General features: G+C 34.2%; 1 protein-coding gene across 6 annotated transcripts in view; it reads right to left on the bottom strand.

The window, feature by feature from the left end:
• Window positions 1-282: 282 nt before the first annotated feature.
• The window catches only part of LOC138743373 (protein phosphatase 3 catalytic subunit alpha-like), a 150,605-nt gene continuing 134,200 nt past the window's right edge, over window positions 283-16,687 (bottom strand). For 2 of the 6 annotated variants that reach the window (XM_069898655.1, XM_069898654.1), the window contains exons 12-14: window positions 14,897-14,994; window positions 3,226-3,273; window positions 283-1,868 (exon numbers count right to left, since the gene is read on the bottom strand). In XM_069898655.1, coding sequence (XP_069754756.1) covers window positions 1,684-1,868; window positions 3,226-3,273; window positions 14,897-14,994 — 331 coding nt within the window. In that variant the 3' untranslated portion in view covers window positions 283-1,683. Of the gene's footprint in view, window positions 1,869-3,225; window positions 3,274-3,707; window positions 3,839-5,340; window positions 6,567-7,238; window positions 7,757-14,896; window positions 14,995-16,687 lie in introns of those variants that run through there. The other 4 variants (XM_069898656.1, XM_069898658.1, XM_069898660.1 and 1 more) reach the window with 4 other exon arrangements.

The following is a 16,687-nucleotide window of genomic DNA, read 5'->3' as shown; positions in this document are numbered from 1 at the left end:
TCACCTTTAGCAATACTGAACAAGAACACAAAGATGCCTAATGGTATTGCCTTCCAAAACAGAATCCTTTCAACACCTGTCTATTTTGTGTTACCAATGTGCGATTAGCAAGGTTTTGCAATGACTGCAACATCGTTCTGTGGCACTCAAAAAATGATTAATTTTACAGATAAGTTTGTAACATTGAGTAGTGTTTCCTGTTGCAGCCACAGTTGCCTTCTTAGTATTCCAGTTGGTAACATTTTATTTTGACTTTATAAAACAGTATTTTCAAGAAATTCATGGGTTCATGCACATTTTATTGAATAGTAAAAAAGTGTTTCTCAGATTCCAGAGGACATGCTTACAATGTCAGTGTTTCAAATAACAAGTTAAATGTGAAGCCTTTGTTCCAGATGAGAAAATTACAAGAGGAATTACAAGATCAGTTCCATGAAAATCTTCAAAAAGTTTTCACGCTTGACAAAGCAAGAGATAACAAAGAGTGGAAGAAAATGGATAATATGCTTAACTTTAACTTTTAGTGAGGCATCAGACTGTGCCTTAATTAATTTAACAGTTTTGATACCCATGCTATCATGCATTGGCAGCCAAACATGTTGCTTTGGACTAGTCAACGTTTCACTGAATATGCTCATTCGTGCTATCAGCCACTCCTTTACACACGGAGAACTTAAAAAATACAAATAGTTTCAACTGTCAAAATAACTTCAATGTTTGTACACCAATTGCAATAACTCAAAAGCTTTACCAATCTGCAGAGAGAAAGCAAGTAAGAATACAACACAGCCAGATTTATTTTTTTTAAACACAGCACAAATATAGCTCCACAAATTGTTAAGAAACTTAACCACATGCATAAATGCATTCTATAGATGCTGTACAAATCCTAATTCTGGCACTAATAGTGGCGCTTATTAATTACTTTACAAAAAATACCGTGCCGTTTGTAATTGTTCATTACAAGCAAGTGACAAGCAAAACCTAGTTAGTTTATGTCAGAATTTAGCAACAAAAACAATAAATACCTGTAATTTAGATTCCAGTTACCAGCAACATGATCGGATATTAGATTACGATCAAACAGACCTGATAGCATCCAAATACACAGAAATCGGGCAGGGAATTTTATACAAAACTGAATCATTTGGTATTTGGCATTTGAAATACTTTCCAACTTTAAATTTGTTTTTAAGACTTATATAATTCCAGAATTTTAATACTAGTAGCAAAACTTTTATTTTAAATTAAGTTATATTAATCATATATTTATGCATGAAACATTTTACTTTTAACAGTTTTGAAATGCTTGGTGCTACTTCTCAAATGCACCATTGGATGTATCAATGTGAAACAATTTACCCAAGTTTACAAGATATCTTTGTAAATGTCTACCCTTGCTTTCATTAGAGAAAATAAGTAAACTGAAGAGCCTCTGAGCCTGGATTGAGTCTCACCTTGTCTATAAGCACTGATGGCAGTCCCTCTAAACAAGATGGCTAAGGTTTCCAGCTTTCTAACACTAATTTTCTGAGTGGAAGTTATGGGGTTTGTGTTTTCTTTTTATAAATTTATTCAAACTCTGCTTCTGAATGACGAGTGTGCTGTTATGGATTTTAGAGGCTGGAATACCAAACAGTTGACACAGTACAACTGCAGAGGTATTGAAGTCTTAAAAGCAGGTCACTGTATGTTGCTGTTGTCATCTGTCCCATTTGACTCGGACATATTCATTTTCCCAGTTGAATGAACAATGCCAGAATTAGATACTGTATCTCTTCGAGGCGGCATTCTCTCGTTGATACGGTCCAGGCCTTTTGCTTCTTCAAAACTACTAATTTTATGCTGAGGTGTAAATCCTCGGATGGCTAGAAGTGGATTATTGTTTTGAGTAAATTAAAAGCAGATAAAAAAAAGGAAAAGACAATTAATTTCTTGGTTCTATTATTACAATCACATATAAATGTCAAAATGAAATCCTGCCTAATCAATATTTAATGTCAGTTTTGCTAAAACAAATTAGTGATCAAATGTCTTCAAAGGTTCTCCTGATTGCTATGGAAATTCTGTTTCTCTAGGGTTTTGGCAGACCTTCCACCAGTAGAAAGTGGATGTTCAGCCTGGCCCCATAGCGATCCAACAAATAAAACTAAAATGAATTTGCCCTTTAAATTGCATTTCCTTTTTACACTGTTTTAAAATTCAGTATCAATCACTTTGTTTGGTGATTTATTGTATAATTGCTTTTGTGCACTGAATTTTCTTTACTAAATACCATGGCCTGAAGCTTTTTCCTCACACACCAATTGAGCGTATTTAGTGTATATGGATTTTGACAAGATATAGAAATATATTACAGGATGGTGCTGTATCCATATCGAGACATTAACGTAAGGAACTGGCAGAAATAACAATGATCTAGTGTCGCAGAATTGTCTTTGTTGCATATTTCTGGAACTTAAAGTTTTAGTTAGCATTTCCTACATATGAAACATGACAGAACACTTTGCCTGTCCCAAGAAATTTCTCTCTGTGAAGGAGATTATTTTTCATGAAAATACCATGTATATCAATCTAAAGAAGAAAATCCGCATGGGAACAGTCAAAGGTTAATGTCATAAAACATGGAAAAGTTTAAATAAAAAACAAACAAACTCTTGCAACCTGCAAGGGTTTGAGGAGCACTTGTGTTCCTCTGTACAACAAACATCACCAGACAATCACGTAGCCAACAGTTGTTATTTTTGCTCTTGTCTACTGCAAACATATATTTGGGGAATGAATGCTTGGCTACCTGTACAAATTAATCAGTTGTACTTTGCAGCATTGTACTGTTAAATTTAGAAGTCAACAAGAACAAACTGTCCAACTGGAGCTAAATAATAAAAAGGATCAAAACACATAAATGATGGATTTTGTTAAAGCCTCAGTAAGTCATGGATATGGCAGGTAGATCACTTTCTACTTTCATAGGCGTAAATATGGCGCAGTGAAAAATAAACCAACAGTCTACGTTTTCAGAGGGAGATGAATTAAACTAAAATTCCATTGCCAAGTTGCAAATTCAACGAGTCAGTTCTTCACATTTGTGAACCTGTCTAACCACATTTTAAAAAAAAACCTATTTACGCCCATGGCTGTTACCAAAGAACCTGAAGAATGTTTGTTAAATGAAATAACACCACTAAAGTTTATCACAACAAATACAGGAATGCCCCATATTACCTTCATGAGTTTCAACACCCTCAATGGCCTCAATAGCCTCAACAGTAGCTGAAGAGAAGAGAAGGGTTGCATGCAAAAATGAATGAGAAAATTGAGTGGGTTTTCAGTGCAGTAAACATCAACATGTTGAAAACAGGAGGCCCATTGAGCACAATGTGGGAATGGCATTGCCTGTACACCATGTTCAAAATAGAGCATTAATATAGTTTTAACAAAAATGTAGCCAGATTATTGTTGTCCATAAAGGGAAATGGACAAAATCAATGAGCAGAGATGATATGAATATTTAATTTATTATCACAAAATGAATTATCTTATTTCCTTATATGGCATAATGATTCAAGAATATAAAATGACTGAGACAGTTCATAGGACAGAAGGATTGGCAGACTACAAATATAAAATATAAAGTTCAATTGCATTATTAAATATATATGTAAAACTAGACATTATTGAAAGACAATTAAGCAATTTATGGAGTTTAATCAGGTGTAAGTGTGTAATTATACTGTACTGAAAATACATGTACACATATTTTTGAGGATATACATCTGGTTCAGCAATGAAAGCAATACTGAAGATACATATTTGTAAAATATTGGCCACACTCTCTCTGAAAAGAAAAAAAAAACATACGATCAAAACATTAATTCTCTCGATGGCATCTGCCTGGTCTTTGAGCATTTCCAGTAATTCTGTTTGGATTTCAGATTAACAGCATCTGTAATATTTCGACTTAGTTACAAATCATCACATTCTGCAGATTTACGAACGACAGATCTGCGAATGATTTTGTCCATAGGATACGATCAACACATTTGCAAATGATTTTGTGCATAGGATATGATCAACACATCTGCGAGTGATTTTCTCCATAGGGTACAATCATGCATTTCCTAAACTATAAGCTCTGATGCAGAACTTCAGTAAAAGTCACACCACATGAAAACAGATCCTGCAACCTACCAAATCTGTGCCAACTATCAAGCAGTGAATTATTCTAGTTCTATTTTATTCTCTACACCTTCCCACCAACTCTCACAAATGCTACCACTCTGCTACAGAGTAGAGATAATTTATGGTGGCCAATAAACCCACTTCTTTAGGATGTGGAAGGAAACTGGTGTACTTGGGAAAAACAGAGGCAGTCATAGAGAGAATTTTCAAATTCCATACAAACAGCATCAGAGGTCAGAATTGGAAATGGATTCTGGAACAGCAAGTTGCAAACTCTATTAGCTGTCATGAAAACTGAAACTGTCCAACATGTCGATCTCTAAATGCATCATTATAAGCAATCGTTTTAATCCACTGCAGTACAAAGAAACAAATTGTTTAGAAATGGAACACCAAGCATCTTCCTTGCCTTATCTTGACTCTACATTGAAAGATAAGCCTTAGTTAGAATAGAAATTTGAATACTTCGCTGAAACATCTGTAGCAGTTTCTCCTTTTATAGTTGGTTATTTGTATCACTTGTCTGTTGTTAGAATCAATTGTTACCTGCATGGATCTGGGTTAAAAAAATCAATAGAAACCTTGATCTAAAATTAAATGAGACTGGTAATGGGGGTAATAAATCCAGTCGTATTCAATCCAGATAAGGGAATCCTGATGAGAGTAAACATTTTTGTTAGTTGAAAGTAAATAATTTGTATAATTCCGAATATATTTTGAGCATTATTTTGGTTCAAAAGTTTCCATTTTATCATAAAATCAAACATTTATACTCCATTCCTTGCAGGAAGATATGCAGTTTTATCTCATTGGCAATTAAAACTTCATTCTATGGAGAAAAGATTTGCAGAAAAAGAAAAAAATAAACATTTTGCATTTACACTTCTAGTAATCTAATTAATGCAATACCTTCAAAAATGGAAGATTTTAATAAATATTTATTTGAAATTTGGATTCCAAAACACATTGGGCATTTGAGTTTTATGGTTTGCAAAAGTGGAGCAAATGTAAATATTTCGCAAAATAAGTATGAATCAATCAATCGTTTCTCTTTATTTCACATAGATTTAAAATTTGATATTAGAATTTTATAAAGAATGAAATAATTCTTCATTAAAATAGAAATTATAAATATAAAAATATTTTTTTTCTAGTGCTATGTTATGGTGTGTAATATCCATTTTACTATTCATATAAAGAATTTTTGTTCTCCAGCTTCATTACCTTTCATTCCCATTATCACAAAATGATATTTTGCCATTATTTATCAATTCTACACCAAAAGTTACTAAATGTGCAGAAACAGTTACTACATGATTCTGCTACAGAATTATTTGAAGATCAATACTGCACAATTGTTAGAAATTGTAAATCTGGCAAGAAATGAATAATGCCTGCCCAATATCCTTGTGTAAGAATGATATCTTCTCTGGCACTATCACTGTAAATCATTGCACAAAGGCAGAACTTTCCATTTGTTTACAATTGCATCTTCTCCCTGGGCACTATTAACAAATTCATCTCTGCTTTTGGATGTTCCAACAAAAGCTACAGTGTGGGAATGCAAATTGTCTGAGCGTTCTGCTCCTGCCTTTCAATTTTCTGTAGCATTGTACCTGTTTTTGGTGTAGACACCAAATCCAGGCCAGCATGTAAAATTGAAAAAATAATGAAAACATACTTTTGGGGGTACCGCTGAATCTTACCTACACATGCAGAGATTGATTCTCCTTGTTGTTGTAAATCCTAAGACTTCTCTGGACATTACCTGTATAAACTGTACTTGTTCTTCTGTAGTCTCTCCTCCCTCCTAAAACAAGGATTATAATCCTCTCATCTGGTACAACAATATCATCCTCCTTTTGGGTAGTATCAACTGAGAGTATTTAGTTATTTGTTATACGATTGAATTGTGGTTACCTACAGTAATGTATAAATTTTTGATTATCCCAGATTATTTGGGTGACCATGTTTTTTTGTGATGAAAACACTTATGGTTCTTTTATGCCGCATACAAACAATTGGATTTAAACAAAATAGAATTACAATAAATTAGTTTGTGGCAGTAAAACTTCACACAATTATCAAAGTTTGAGATTGATTCTTATTCAGAGCTGCATATTCCAATGACATCCAATCACTTGGTTTGAAAAGTCTGTCATTTCAAAATAACATTACTGGACAGTTAACTGGACAGTTCAGCAACATTCTAACCTTCTACTACAGTTGTATTATAGCCTAATTGAACAGAGAAAGGCAGATCAAAAGATAGGTATTGCACATTGCAAATATAATAGCATCACATTAAAAACATTCACATGGAGTCAATAAATAAAACGTAAGTCAATTTGCAGGAAGCTGTTATTCAGTAAGGTCTAGTGAACCTACAGATAGGTGAAGAATTGATATGTCACTTTAGCTTTTATATTTTAGTTTCCTGCTAAATTTTCTAATTTTGCAGTCTAACAAGAGTTATTCTTAACACTGGTATTTTTGAGTGACAAAATTATAATGAAAAAGAATGATACATCAATCATTAAAGAGGCAGCATTTTTCACTATTTTATTTCCTTAGTGTCTCCAGCATATTTCCTTGATCAATTGTAACTTTTCAATTTCAACCAAGGAGTCTGACAACATTTAACATTCCCATTTTAAGTTCAGGAATTGTTGCCATCTAGTGTTCAGAGGGAATGCAACCCTCCGTGTCATGAATATTATTTGCAATAAGGAAAATTATATTTCTAATAATACCTAACATTCTCAGTGGTTAACTGGACAAACAAGGCACTGCAACCAACTGTCGCAGAAAAGAAAATACCTGATTGTTTTAAAGAATGGGTAACACGTAAAAATAGAAACAGTTCAGAAAAGTAGAACAGGAGAGAATAATAGATCTGACAAAATTGGCTTAACTGCAAAGGGAAGAAAGCTTAAAATCAACACAAATAATGGTGTCATGCTTAATTTAATTTAAAATGTGCAATGATGCATTAGAATTAACAAACATATTTTATAGATAATTTCAGCTGGAGACAATATTGGCTGGATAAAAACACTTGTTTATTAGGCCTATCATTCCTTATTACACTGTGGCAAAACATTAAAGAACTAATATTTCACAAGGATCACGAAACAAATACATTTTTAAAATTTATATAACAATATATTCCAATATATTGTTGAGGTTTTTACTCTAATTTTTATTCTTTCAAAGAATTTAGTAGAAAATAATTTAGCACAAAATACCATAACCAAAAGTAATATGAAACAAATATTTCTTGAATTTGGTCATTCACTACTCTCATAATTTACCATATAATCATTTACAGCACGGAAACAGGCCATGTCGGCCCTTCAAGTCTGTACCGCTTCACTTAAACAACTCCACCCATTGGAGATTGTAGATCCATTAGAGATTGTAGATCCATTGGCGATGATCTTCCAGAAATTGATAGACTCTGGAGAGATTCCAGAGGATTGGAAGGTTGCCAATGTGGTTCTTTAGCAAACATCTTTGCTATATTCTGTTCTTTATTAGTTTGGTGCCAAACTAGAGAATTTTTCAATGAATGCTGAAATACAACCAATTTTAGAATTGATACAGGACAGTAACAGGCCATTTCAGCCCATGGGTCTGTGCCATCCAATTTACATCAAATTAACCTACACCCCCAGTACTTTTCGAATAGTGGGAGGAAACCGGAACCCACAGGTAAAACCCATGAAGACACGTGGAGACATGTGCAAACTCTTTACAGACAGCGCGGGATTCAAACCCCGGTCCCGATTGCTGATGCTATGCCATCTGTGCTGCCCTAAATGTCTCATGGTGTGCAGACAAATATAAAATTTCACCCTGCTCTCTCCACATCAGAGCTTTTAAATAATCACCATTTTGCTCATGAAAGGAAACCTTCAAGCTTCAATGGGTAAATTACATCTTGAGAAATGTGGAACTTTACAGCAACTGGCACCAAACCTTTTGCTCAAATACTAATGATGAAAAAAAGTAATGTATCATGTAGGTTTGTTGCATCCTGGAACTGAATAGATAACATTGTCTCCTGAAGTTAATGAAAAAATAAATTAATCTTTAAAATTATACTGTGGTATTCATATTTATTTGAGCTTTACAAAGCTTGAAAGCATGGTTTTGATATTGATAAATGCTTGGGGTAAAAAATATTGTTAACAATATTGTTAAGAATAATATATTTTGATGCTACAAATAGAAGTAATTATGAGTATATTTTGGCTATCAAACTTTAGAATTATTTTAATGTATTGGATTACTTTAACCATTATGGTGGCCAGCTTTCTGCAAATACAGTCAACTTGCTCCTATATAATTGCAGTGAAAACAAAAAGTAAACAATCAGCATATATCAATTAATCATGTATTGTATTCATTCTTTTTTAATCCAGTAAAATCAGATTCTGTAGATTTTATTTAATTATAAGTAAGATCTCATAATTGCATTGATATGCAATTTTAGAATGCTAATTATTTACGAAAGTGAGAGACCAGAATTACATGAGCTCTTAATGATAATATTTCAGACATTGCATTTTTAATTTGATCACTCCCTAGAATCCTTACAAATTGCGTGGTTGAACGACAGATTTATGTTGTTATGTTTTAAACTTTATTACCTTTGGGATTAAGGTAGCATATTCTGCATTGATGGCATGTATTTTGCAGGAAACTGTATCTGAATTTAACTGTTTTTTTAAAAATCTCACTGCTTTCTCAAACAGTTCTGTAAAAAATGACTGCAGAGGCAGAAATTATTGCTTTAATTCAGCCTAAGAGATAAATCATTGAGTGTTCCATTTAGCCAAGAATAATAATGGTTAATTAGATACTATACTACAAAGCATTTTGAATCCAAGGGGTTAATAATATATTACAATATTTAATCTTCAATAATGAACATAATTAAGGATAGATTTTCTTTATTCTACCTTCATTTTTTTTTCCATTTACTAGGAAATCAGCAGAATACAGGATCTCCATTCTTAAAACATATATTGCGAATCATATTGGAAAGATTTAAAATCAGAGCTGAATACCATCTAAAATTCTAATATTTTGCATGAGAATTATATAAAATTGACTATAATTCAATTTATATAATGTCTGTGACATAACACGATTGAGGTGTAGATATCTGGAAGATTAGATTGACACATTCAAAAAGCATAGGATCTCTCTCAATCTACATACATAACTGGACCAAAATACCTACCTGAATTGGGCAAATTATGTCAGATGTCAGTTTGATTATGGTTGTATTCCAGAAACGTAAGTGGACAACAGGTATGAGATGAATAACATCAATGGCATTGGAATAATATTGGATTCTTGTATAAAATGTCAAGAATATTGGCTTTTTGAAATAAATTATCCTGCACTTAGATCAAATGTGAAAATTATCTACTGTATTTTAAGCAAAAAAGCTATGTTTAAATAAATCTGACAATATATAAAACAGCAAACTTGTTAAATCATTCTCATCTTTGATATAAAAGTGGTCTTGCAGGAGAGATCTTTCTAATAATGAGTTGAATTTGCACACTAATGTCAACATCATCAACAAAAAAACGGCACAAAACTGATCCTTATGTGCTATTCCTATAAAAGGCACTTTAAATTTATTCTAACGATTCAATGTATCAATAAATTTGTTTGGAGAAATCCAGAGGAAAGAAGACAGCAGGAGTAAATGAAAAAAAAAATGACAGAAATACTCTAGGTATGGGTAGATTTGTGAGTGGAACCATCTGAGGATTATCCATTGCAATTCACAAAAGTGTCGGAGAGACCCAGTAGGTCACACAGGGTCTGTAGGGAGCAAAGGGTTGGAACTAACATTTTGGGCCTGAACCTTGTTCCACTAAGTTAGACATCGGAGAAGAATAAAGAGGAGATGGCTCTGGTCAATTAACATTGTTAAGGTGCAGTACCCAAGCAAGAATATCCTGTTTATAGGAATACCACGGGATTTAGTACAAAGAGATATTCCCAAGATCAAAATTTCCCATGCCCACTATAAATCATGCCCATTCTTTCATTGCCACTATTAGATTCTCATATTAGCTATAATATTCCCAAACTCACTATATCTTGCCGGCGTGTCTTTCCCACGGTCGCTATTAATTGTGTATGTTCTTTCAGTGCTGCTATTATATTCCCACGCTTGCTAATATTCCCACATTCGCTATAAATTGCCATTTCGATTTTCCCATACCTGCTATTAATTGTTTCATCATGCATTCTTTCATCATGTAAAAATATTCTCGTATAGGGCACACACACATAATATGCAGAGAGGTAACTGGTTTGTAAAATAAGCATGGAACACTGCATTATATGAATAAAATTACGGTAATAAACTTATCACCAAAGTACACTGGGCCAAATCTTACAGAACATTTGACAGTGCTCAGAATCTTAGCCCATAATACTCCCTCACCTCTTCTGAATTTGTTAGGCTAGTGGATCCCAGACTCCAGTAGTGTGGACTAAGGGGAGACAGAACCTTTCATTATGCACTAATAAAGCCCTGCCTTTCAATACCTCAAGAGCTCTGACCTCCAATAATGCTTCAGGCAAGACTCTGCCAGCTATCGAACCAATTAGAGCCATTAAATAATTTCTGATAGCTATTAAAATGACTTAAAACAAGTTAAAATTATTTAAAAATAAACAATCCAATGTCCTAAACCACCTAAATTGACTCCCACAAAATTAAAAAAAGAACATCAACCATGATTATAAAAAATAGAACTAACTTTTCACACAGAAGGTACTGGGTATTGAGAATAAACTGCCAGTGAGAGTGGAAGAGGCAGGTTCAATGTTTAAAAGACATTCATGGATAGGAAAGTTTGGAAGGAAATGGGCCAAATGCAGGCAAATGGAACTACTGTAGTTTAGGTAGGGATCTTGGTCAGCATAGATAAATTGGGCCATAGGGCCTGCTTCTGTGTTATCTGATTCAATGACTGACTGACAGTCCCTCTGATATCAATAGGGCCAGACTGACAATGTGAGTCTGTCTAGCCCTATAGATTCCTGTCAGTAAACTCAAGATTTACATGTCTGAAACCATATTGTTGGAAGCCTTGGATCTGCTTCGATTTAAACAGGTAAATCCCAGAAATTCAGAACTGAAAGCATTTATCAGCACAGTCCAGGTCACTGGTTTCCATAATTAAATATGGCACCTTGTAAATTAATTGATGTGATGTTCTTTAGGGAAAATGCTCTGTTTCTTTTTAAAATACTACATTACTCAAAAAATATTCTGAAGCAGACCAGTTTAATATTAATTTTATAAGATGCATAATACCGTATTTTATTAATTTGATACGATCTTCCCTATGATCCTGTGAAACACCTCTCAAACATAGAGGACACAATCACACCTTCACTTAATGTTATCATTTCAAACCTGTGCCCCCGATGAACAGATCTCAGAATTTGTAGTAAAATCAGTTGCCCTTTAAAATAATTGGGAAAAAATTCATTCTGGATCTGAGCTGCAGTGTGCGAAACAATTTCTTCCTGGCATCTTTCCCAAGGCACAATACATTGACATGAATACAGTGCAGACTTCAATGGAAAATAACAAATATTTACTGTGCAGTCTGAAATTGTTCATCCTGCTGCTTTGAGAAAAGAGCATCTAGTGGCGGCATCATGTACAGCAGGGTCAACAACTATGTCAAAGTGTAAACTGTGAAACAGAATTCATCACACAATGACCTATGCAAATTCTTTCAACACGAATCTCAGGTAGATAGTTAATATTGAAATTGTTCATAAAGCAATCAGATGGCCAGAATGGACCCTCAGAGTTCTTACATTTCCTTAATCAAACAATGTTACTGTGAATTTCAATCCTTGGCAAAACAGAGATTTGCATACACTGTAAACATGATGGGAACACACAACAAAGAAAAAGGAATGTGCAGTCTCTGTCCTTCCCTTTGGATTGAAACAATGACTATTTGTTAGATTCAGTTGGAAGAAGGATGAACCAAATGGTCCTTGTAAGCTTGTCTACATATGAAAATGATCATCTTCAATAATAATATATATTACTTTCAGAAGAATGTTTAACATGATACATGAGTAAAACATAATTACCCTCTTTTATGTTTATCAGTACAAGTCAGAGATTTTTTTTAAATAATGTTATATTTGACACGTTGTCACGTCCCCAGAAATTATTTTTCTTTTAAATCCTCATCCATTTTTCCTTTTAGAAAATAATGCCAGACCTACATGTGGTTCCAGATTCTAAAATGATGATTCATGTTAATTTTACTCATTTATTTTTGAAGTAAAACATGAGATCATTGTACAAGAGTTTCATATTTTGCCACAAGAACTCTGAAGGGAGATAATTTTAGTAAATGGTCAGTTGCACGAATACAAGTTATTTTACGGAAATTGGATTTGTGACTAGTTATTGAGCACTGAAGCAAGTTCTTAATATGCTCATTTAGTAAAGTATCTCACCACTGGAATTAAAATACTACTGGCCATTGATATCATTCGCATGAAGTAATGATTGAGAGATACGAGTTCTTAACCTAATGCAGAAATGCAGGGTCCTCATGGGAAGATAAATTTATCTGGTCAGGCTTCGACAAAGCACCAAAGACCCATAGCAAGTCAACTGACTCTTAAATGCCCTATGAAATATCAGAATTCCACAAGCTGAATATATGCCCCATCCCTTCTTCACCATTGAGTAACCATCTCAACTGAACAGCATGGTGTCAGTAGCTTCAATGCAACAATTAAGATGGGCAATAAATGGTGAATGTGTCAGTGTTACCCAAATGTCATGAATTCAGGTCAAAGGTATACAGTTGATTTACTGAAGATCAGAAACAAACATGGAATATTTCTCAGTGGCATTAGGTTCTGGGTCACAAGCGAGAACAAATTTCCATAGTTAATCAATCATCAAAAAAGACTAAATGTGCTCTCTGCTACTCAGCATCCTTTACAAATTTGTAAAGGTTCTATTTAAAGGAGAAACAAAGTAAAAAAAAAGGAAATGGATTTTTTTAACCATTCTGAAGTTAAAATTACACTCCAAAAATTATAGATATATAAACAATACCTAAATTAAACATGAACAACCCTTGATTACAGAAAGACATATTGTGATCATCCATTAAAATTATATCTCTAAAAAGTAACTTGATGTAGCTAGGGTTAGTGTTAGAACTAGGAGTAGGAATCATAGCAAAGAGAAAATGATGGCAGCAACAGTTGATGGACTGAGCTGCAACCCCAGTGAATATAGTCAAAACTGTGTGAGTATTAGGATAAATATAATTCGTATCAATCTCATTTCCAATCACTAGTTCTCCTTACTTTCTCATATAATATTCATCGGTAAAATTTATAGGTCATCAAATGTTTGATTATAATCATATACTGGTAAGTTAATTTGCATTTGTGATAATAATCTACACTAATAGACAATATTGATTTCAAAGCTATCACCATTTGTGGGAGTTTGCTTTGCACAGCTTTGCTGCTATATTTCCAATAGTACCTTTGACGCAGTGGTTAGTGAAAAGCCTTTACAGTGCCAGTGATCAGGAGGGTTCAAATCCCACACTGTCTGTAAGGAGTTTGTACGTTCTCCCCATGTCTGCGTGGGTTTTCTCCGGGGGCTCCGGTTTGCTTCCACCCTTCAAAAATGTACCAGGGTGTAGGTTAATGGGGTGTAAATTGTGCAGCACAGATTCGTAGGGCTGACTTGGCCTGTTACAGTGCTGTATGTCTAAATGTTAAAAAAAATTAAATTTAAATATAAATATTGCTGTGTCACAGTCTGCTTCCATAGTTCCCTTTTAGTAACTTCTCCATTTCTGCATGACCTTTCTGAGCACAGATGAAATTCTTCGACAAAAGGGAAAGGGAAGAGTAAAATGGCAAGTTTTTAATGAATGTCTAGTGATTGGCCCAAATGCCATACACTTGAAAACATGTCATCTTCTTGTGTCTCCTTTTAACAGTTTAAGGGGAAAATCATATAACAGACAATGATTCATCAGAATTTTGATGAAGGATTTAATGGATTGATTTTTTTATGTACAGATGCTAATTGAGTGCTTTCAATATTTTCTGCTTTTCCTTCAGTCTTTTGTGGAGAATGCAGATCAGGTGACTGCTCAGGATTACTGGCCCTTAGTTGGCAGGAGTGACTCTGAATTTTACATTGAATATTACTTTAAATCTCAAACCACCTTCCATTACAACTAGTCTGTAATCATGTAGGTTTTTGCCTTGCCCCCCCCCCCCCTCATGGAGTCAGGAATGATGTGCAAGACTGTAAACCCTTTCTATTCCCCTTAGTTCCAAGAAAGAGTGGCTGGTCTGAAACATGTCTGCAGATGTTGCTTAATTGGCTGAGTTCTCTCAGCTTTTTCTGTTGTTTAATAAGATTCCAACATATGCAGCTTTATTCACTTTCTACCCCTATTTAACACAGAATATCTTGATGTTCATACAATAAAATTCCCAATTATTCTTATGAAATTGCAAGACTTTGTTGGAAGTTTTAAATAATTGTAAATAATTTAAATTTTATGTTCAATAAGAACATAAAAGGTCACGAAGGGAACAGCACTTAGGCACAGTAAAGATTTGGAAAGGTGGGAGGGTAAAGTACACCTACCGCTTTGTAAGGTCTGTTTTCCCCCAGCCAGCACTCCACTCGGCAGCATACCGGTTGGAGTTAAACCTTTCAAAGTTAAAACACTCTCACTCTCCTCTCTGAAATAAAAACAAATAGGGTGATTTAGATTTTGTTTTACTCATTCATTCAACCTTCAAAAAAAAATGTGACAATTTACTATCACCAAAATTTTAAAACTTTTGTTTCATAATAAGTGAGGAAAGTTACCAGAGCCAGTCTATCTACTTGTGCATATTCACATTCAGAACATGCCATCAAAAATGATTAGCAAACTCTTCTATGATGAAAACAGATGGTGCTGGAAATGTATTTATGTGGAGAAGAAACAGAACTAACATTTTAGATCAATGACTTTTCCTCAGAATTGGCAGAATTGGAGGAGAAAACCAATGTGTCTTACATTTCAGAGGGTGGGAGGGAAGAGGAAAATAAAGGGGATTTTGAGGTAGGATGGAGAGCAAGATTGACCTCCCACTTACAACCAGGAACCGCGAGATGCAGAATGCAGCAGTCGCTGGCAATCTGAAACAGAAGAGAATGCTAGAAAATCCCAGCAGTTCGGAGAGAGAAAAGCTGAGTGATGTTACAGAGAAATGAACAGGGATTAAAAAAAAAGGACAAAAGAACTACTGGAACTGTGAGATTTCAACTTTTGAGCAATTGTACTGCAATTCATTGTTGGACAATGTTCTTCGGGGTTTTGTTCTGGCTAACTGCCATGATTTATCTGTTAACTAGATGGCAGTAGACATACATTGTATCACCTGGGTAACCTTTTCTATTTGTTACAATGAATGTTCTGACAAAGGCTCATTGACCTAAATGTTAAATCTGTTCCTTTCGCCACAGACACTGCCAATTGCAGTATAATTCCAGCAAATTATCTGTTTTCCAGCAAATACATTATTTTGCAATTCAAAAATTAATACGGTATATAATTAATATCCACATTAGACCAATTATAAATAGAACGGTCAGTTTCTGAAAAGTTGTCATGTTAGAGAAGGAGGTGGCTTTGCCACTCAGGGATTTGATAAAATATTGGTTCCAAACAAAGTATAAGATGCTTTGACTGTTGACAAATGTCATAAGTGTCCAGTTTTCATAATATGATCTAACCATGTGAATAAATGAATGGCAAACCAGCGACATGAAGGATAATGATCAAAATACATTACAGTAATATTTTCACTTTGAATATTACAGTGCCAATACGTGGTAAAGTCGCAAAAATGATCAGAATCTGTGGAAATACAGTAAAATCCATGGTAGATGCTGGATAAGTGAATTTTCTGGTTGATTAAGACAGTGTGTTGCATGACTGGTGAACTAACAATGAGGTAGGCCAATTTGAAACTTCTGTATTTTTTTGCCTATTTATTTTTCCACTATTTGTTTGCTGGTGCTTGAATTCTGGATAACTGGGCTTTACTGTACATTGCAAAATAAAGTTTTATGTGCAGTTCTGAGAAACCCATTTTAGGAAGGATTCCTGGAAGAGGTTGTTAAGCAAGGTCAATTTTGTCATTTAAGAAAAAGTTGGATAGGTGCATGGATGTGAGGGGATTGGAAGATGATGGGAAGCATGCAGACAAGTGGGACAAGAGGAGATTACTTAAATTGGTACGGACTAGAGGGACCGAGATAGCTTCTTTCCGTACTGTAATTGGTAGATGGTAATATGGTTATAGTAAATTATTGCTATGGTTGAAAATATAAGGTTTTGAGGGATAAATACTGAGAGGTATTTCTCACTGCTAAGTTGTTCAA

This window comes from Narcine bancroftii, chromosome 9 (genome assembly GCF_036971445.1).
Source record: "Narcine bancroftii isolate sNarBan1 chromosome 9, sNarBan1.hap1, whole genome shotgun sequence".
Classification (NCBI taxonomy): Eukaryota; Metazoa; Chordata; class Chondrichthyes; order Torpediniformes; family Narcinidae; genus Narcine; species Narcine bancroftii.
This window is presented reverse-complemented; position numbering and strand designations above follow the sequence as displayed.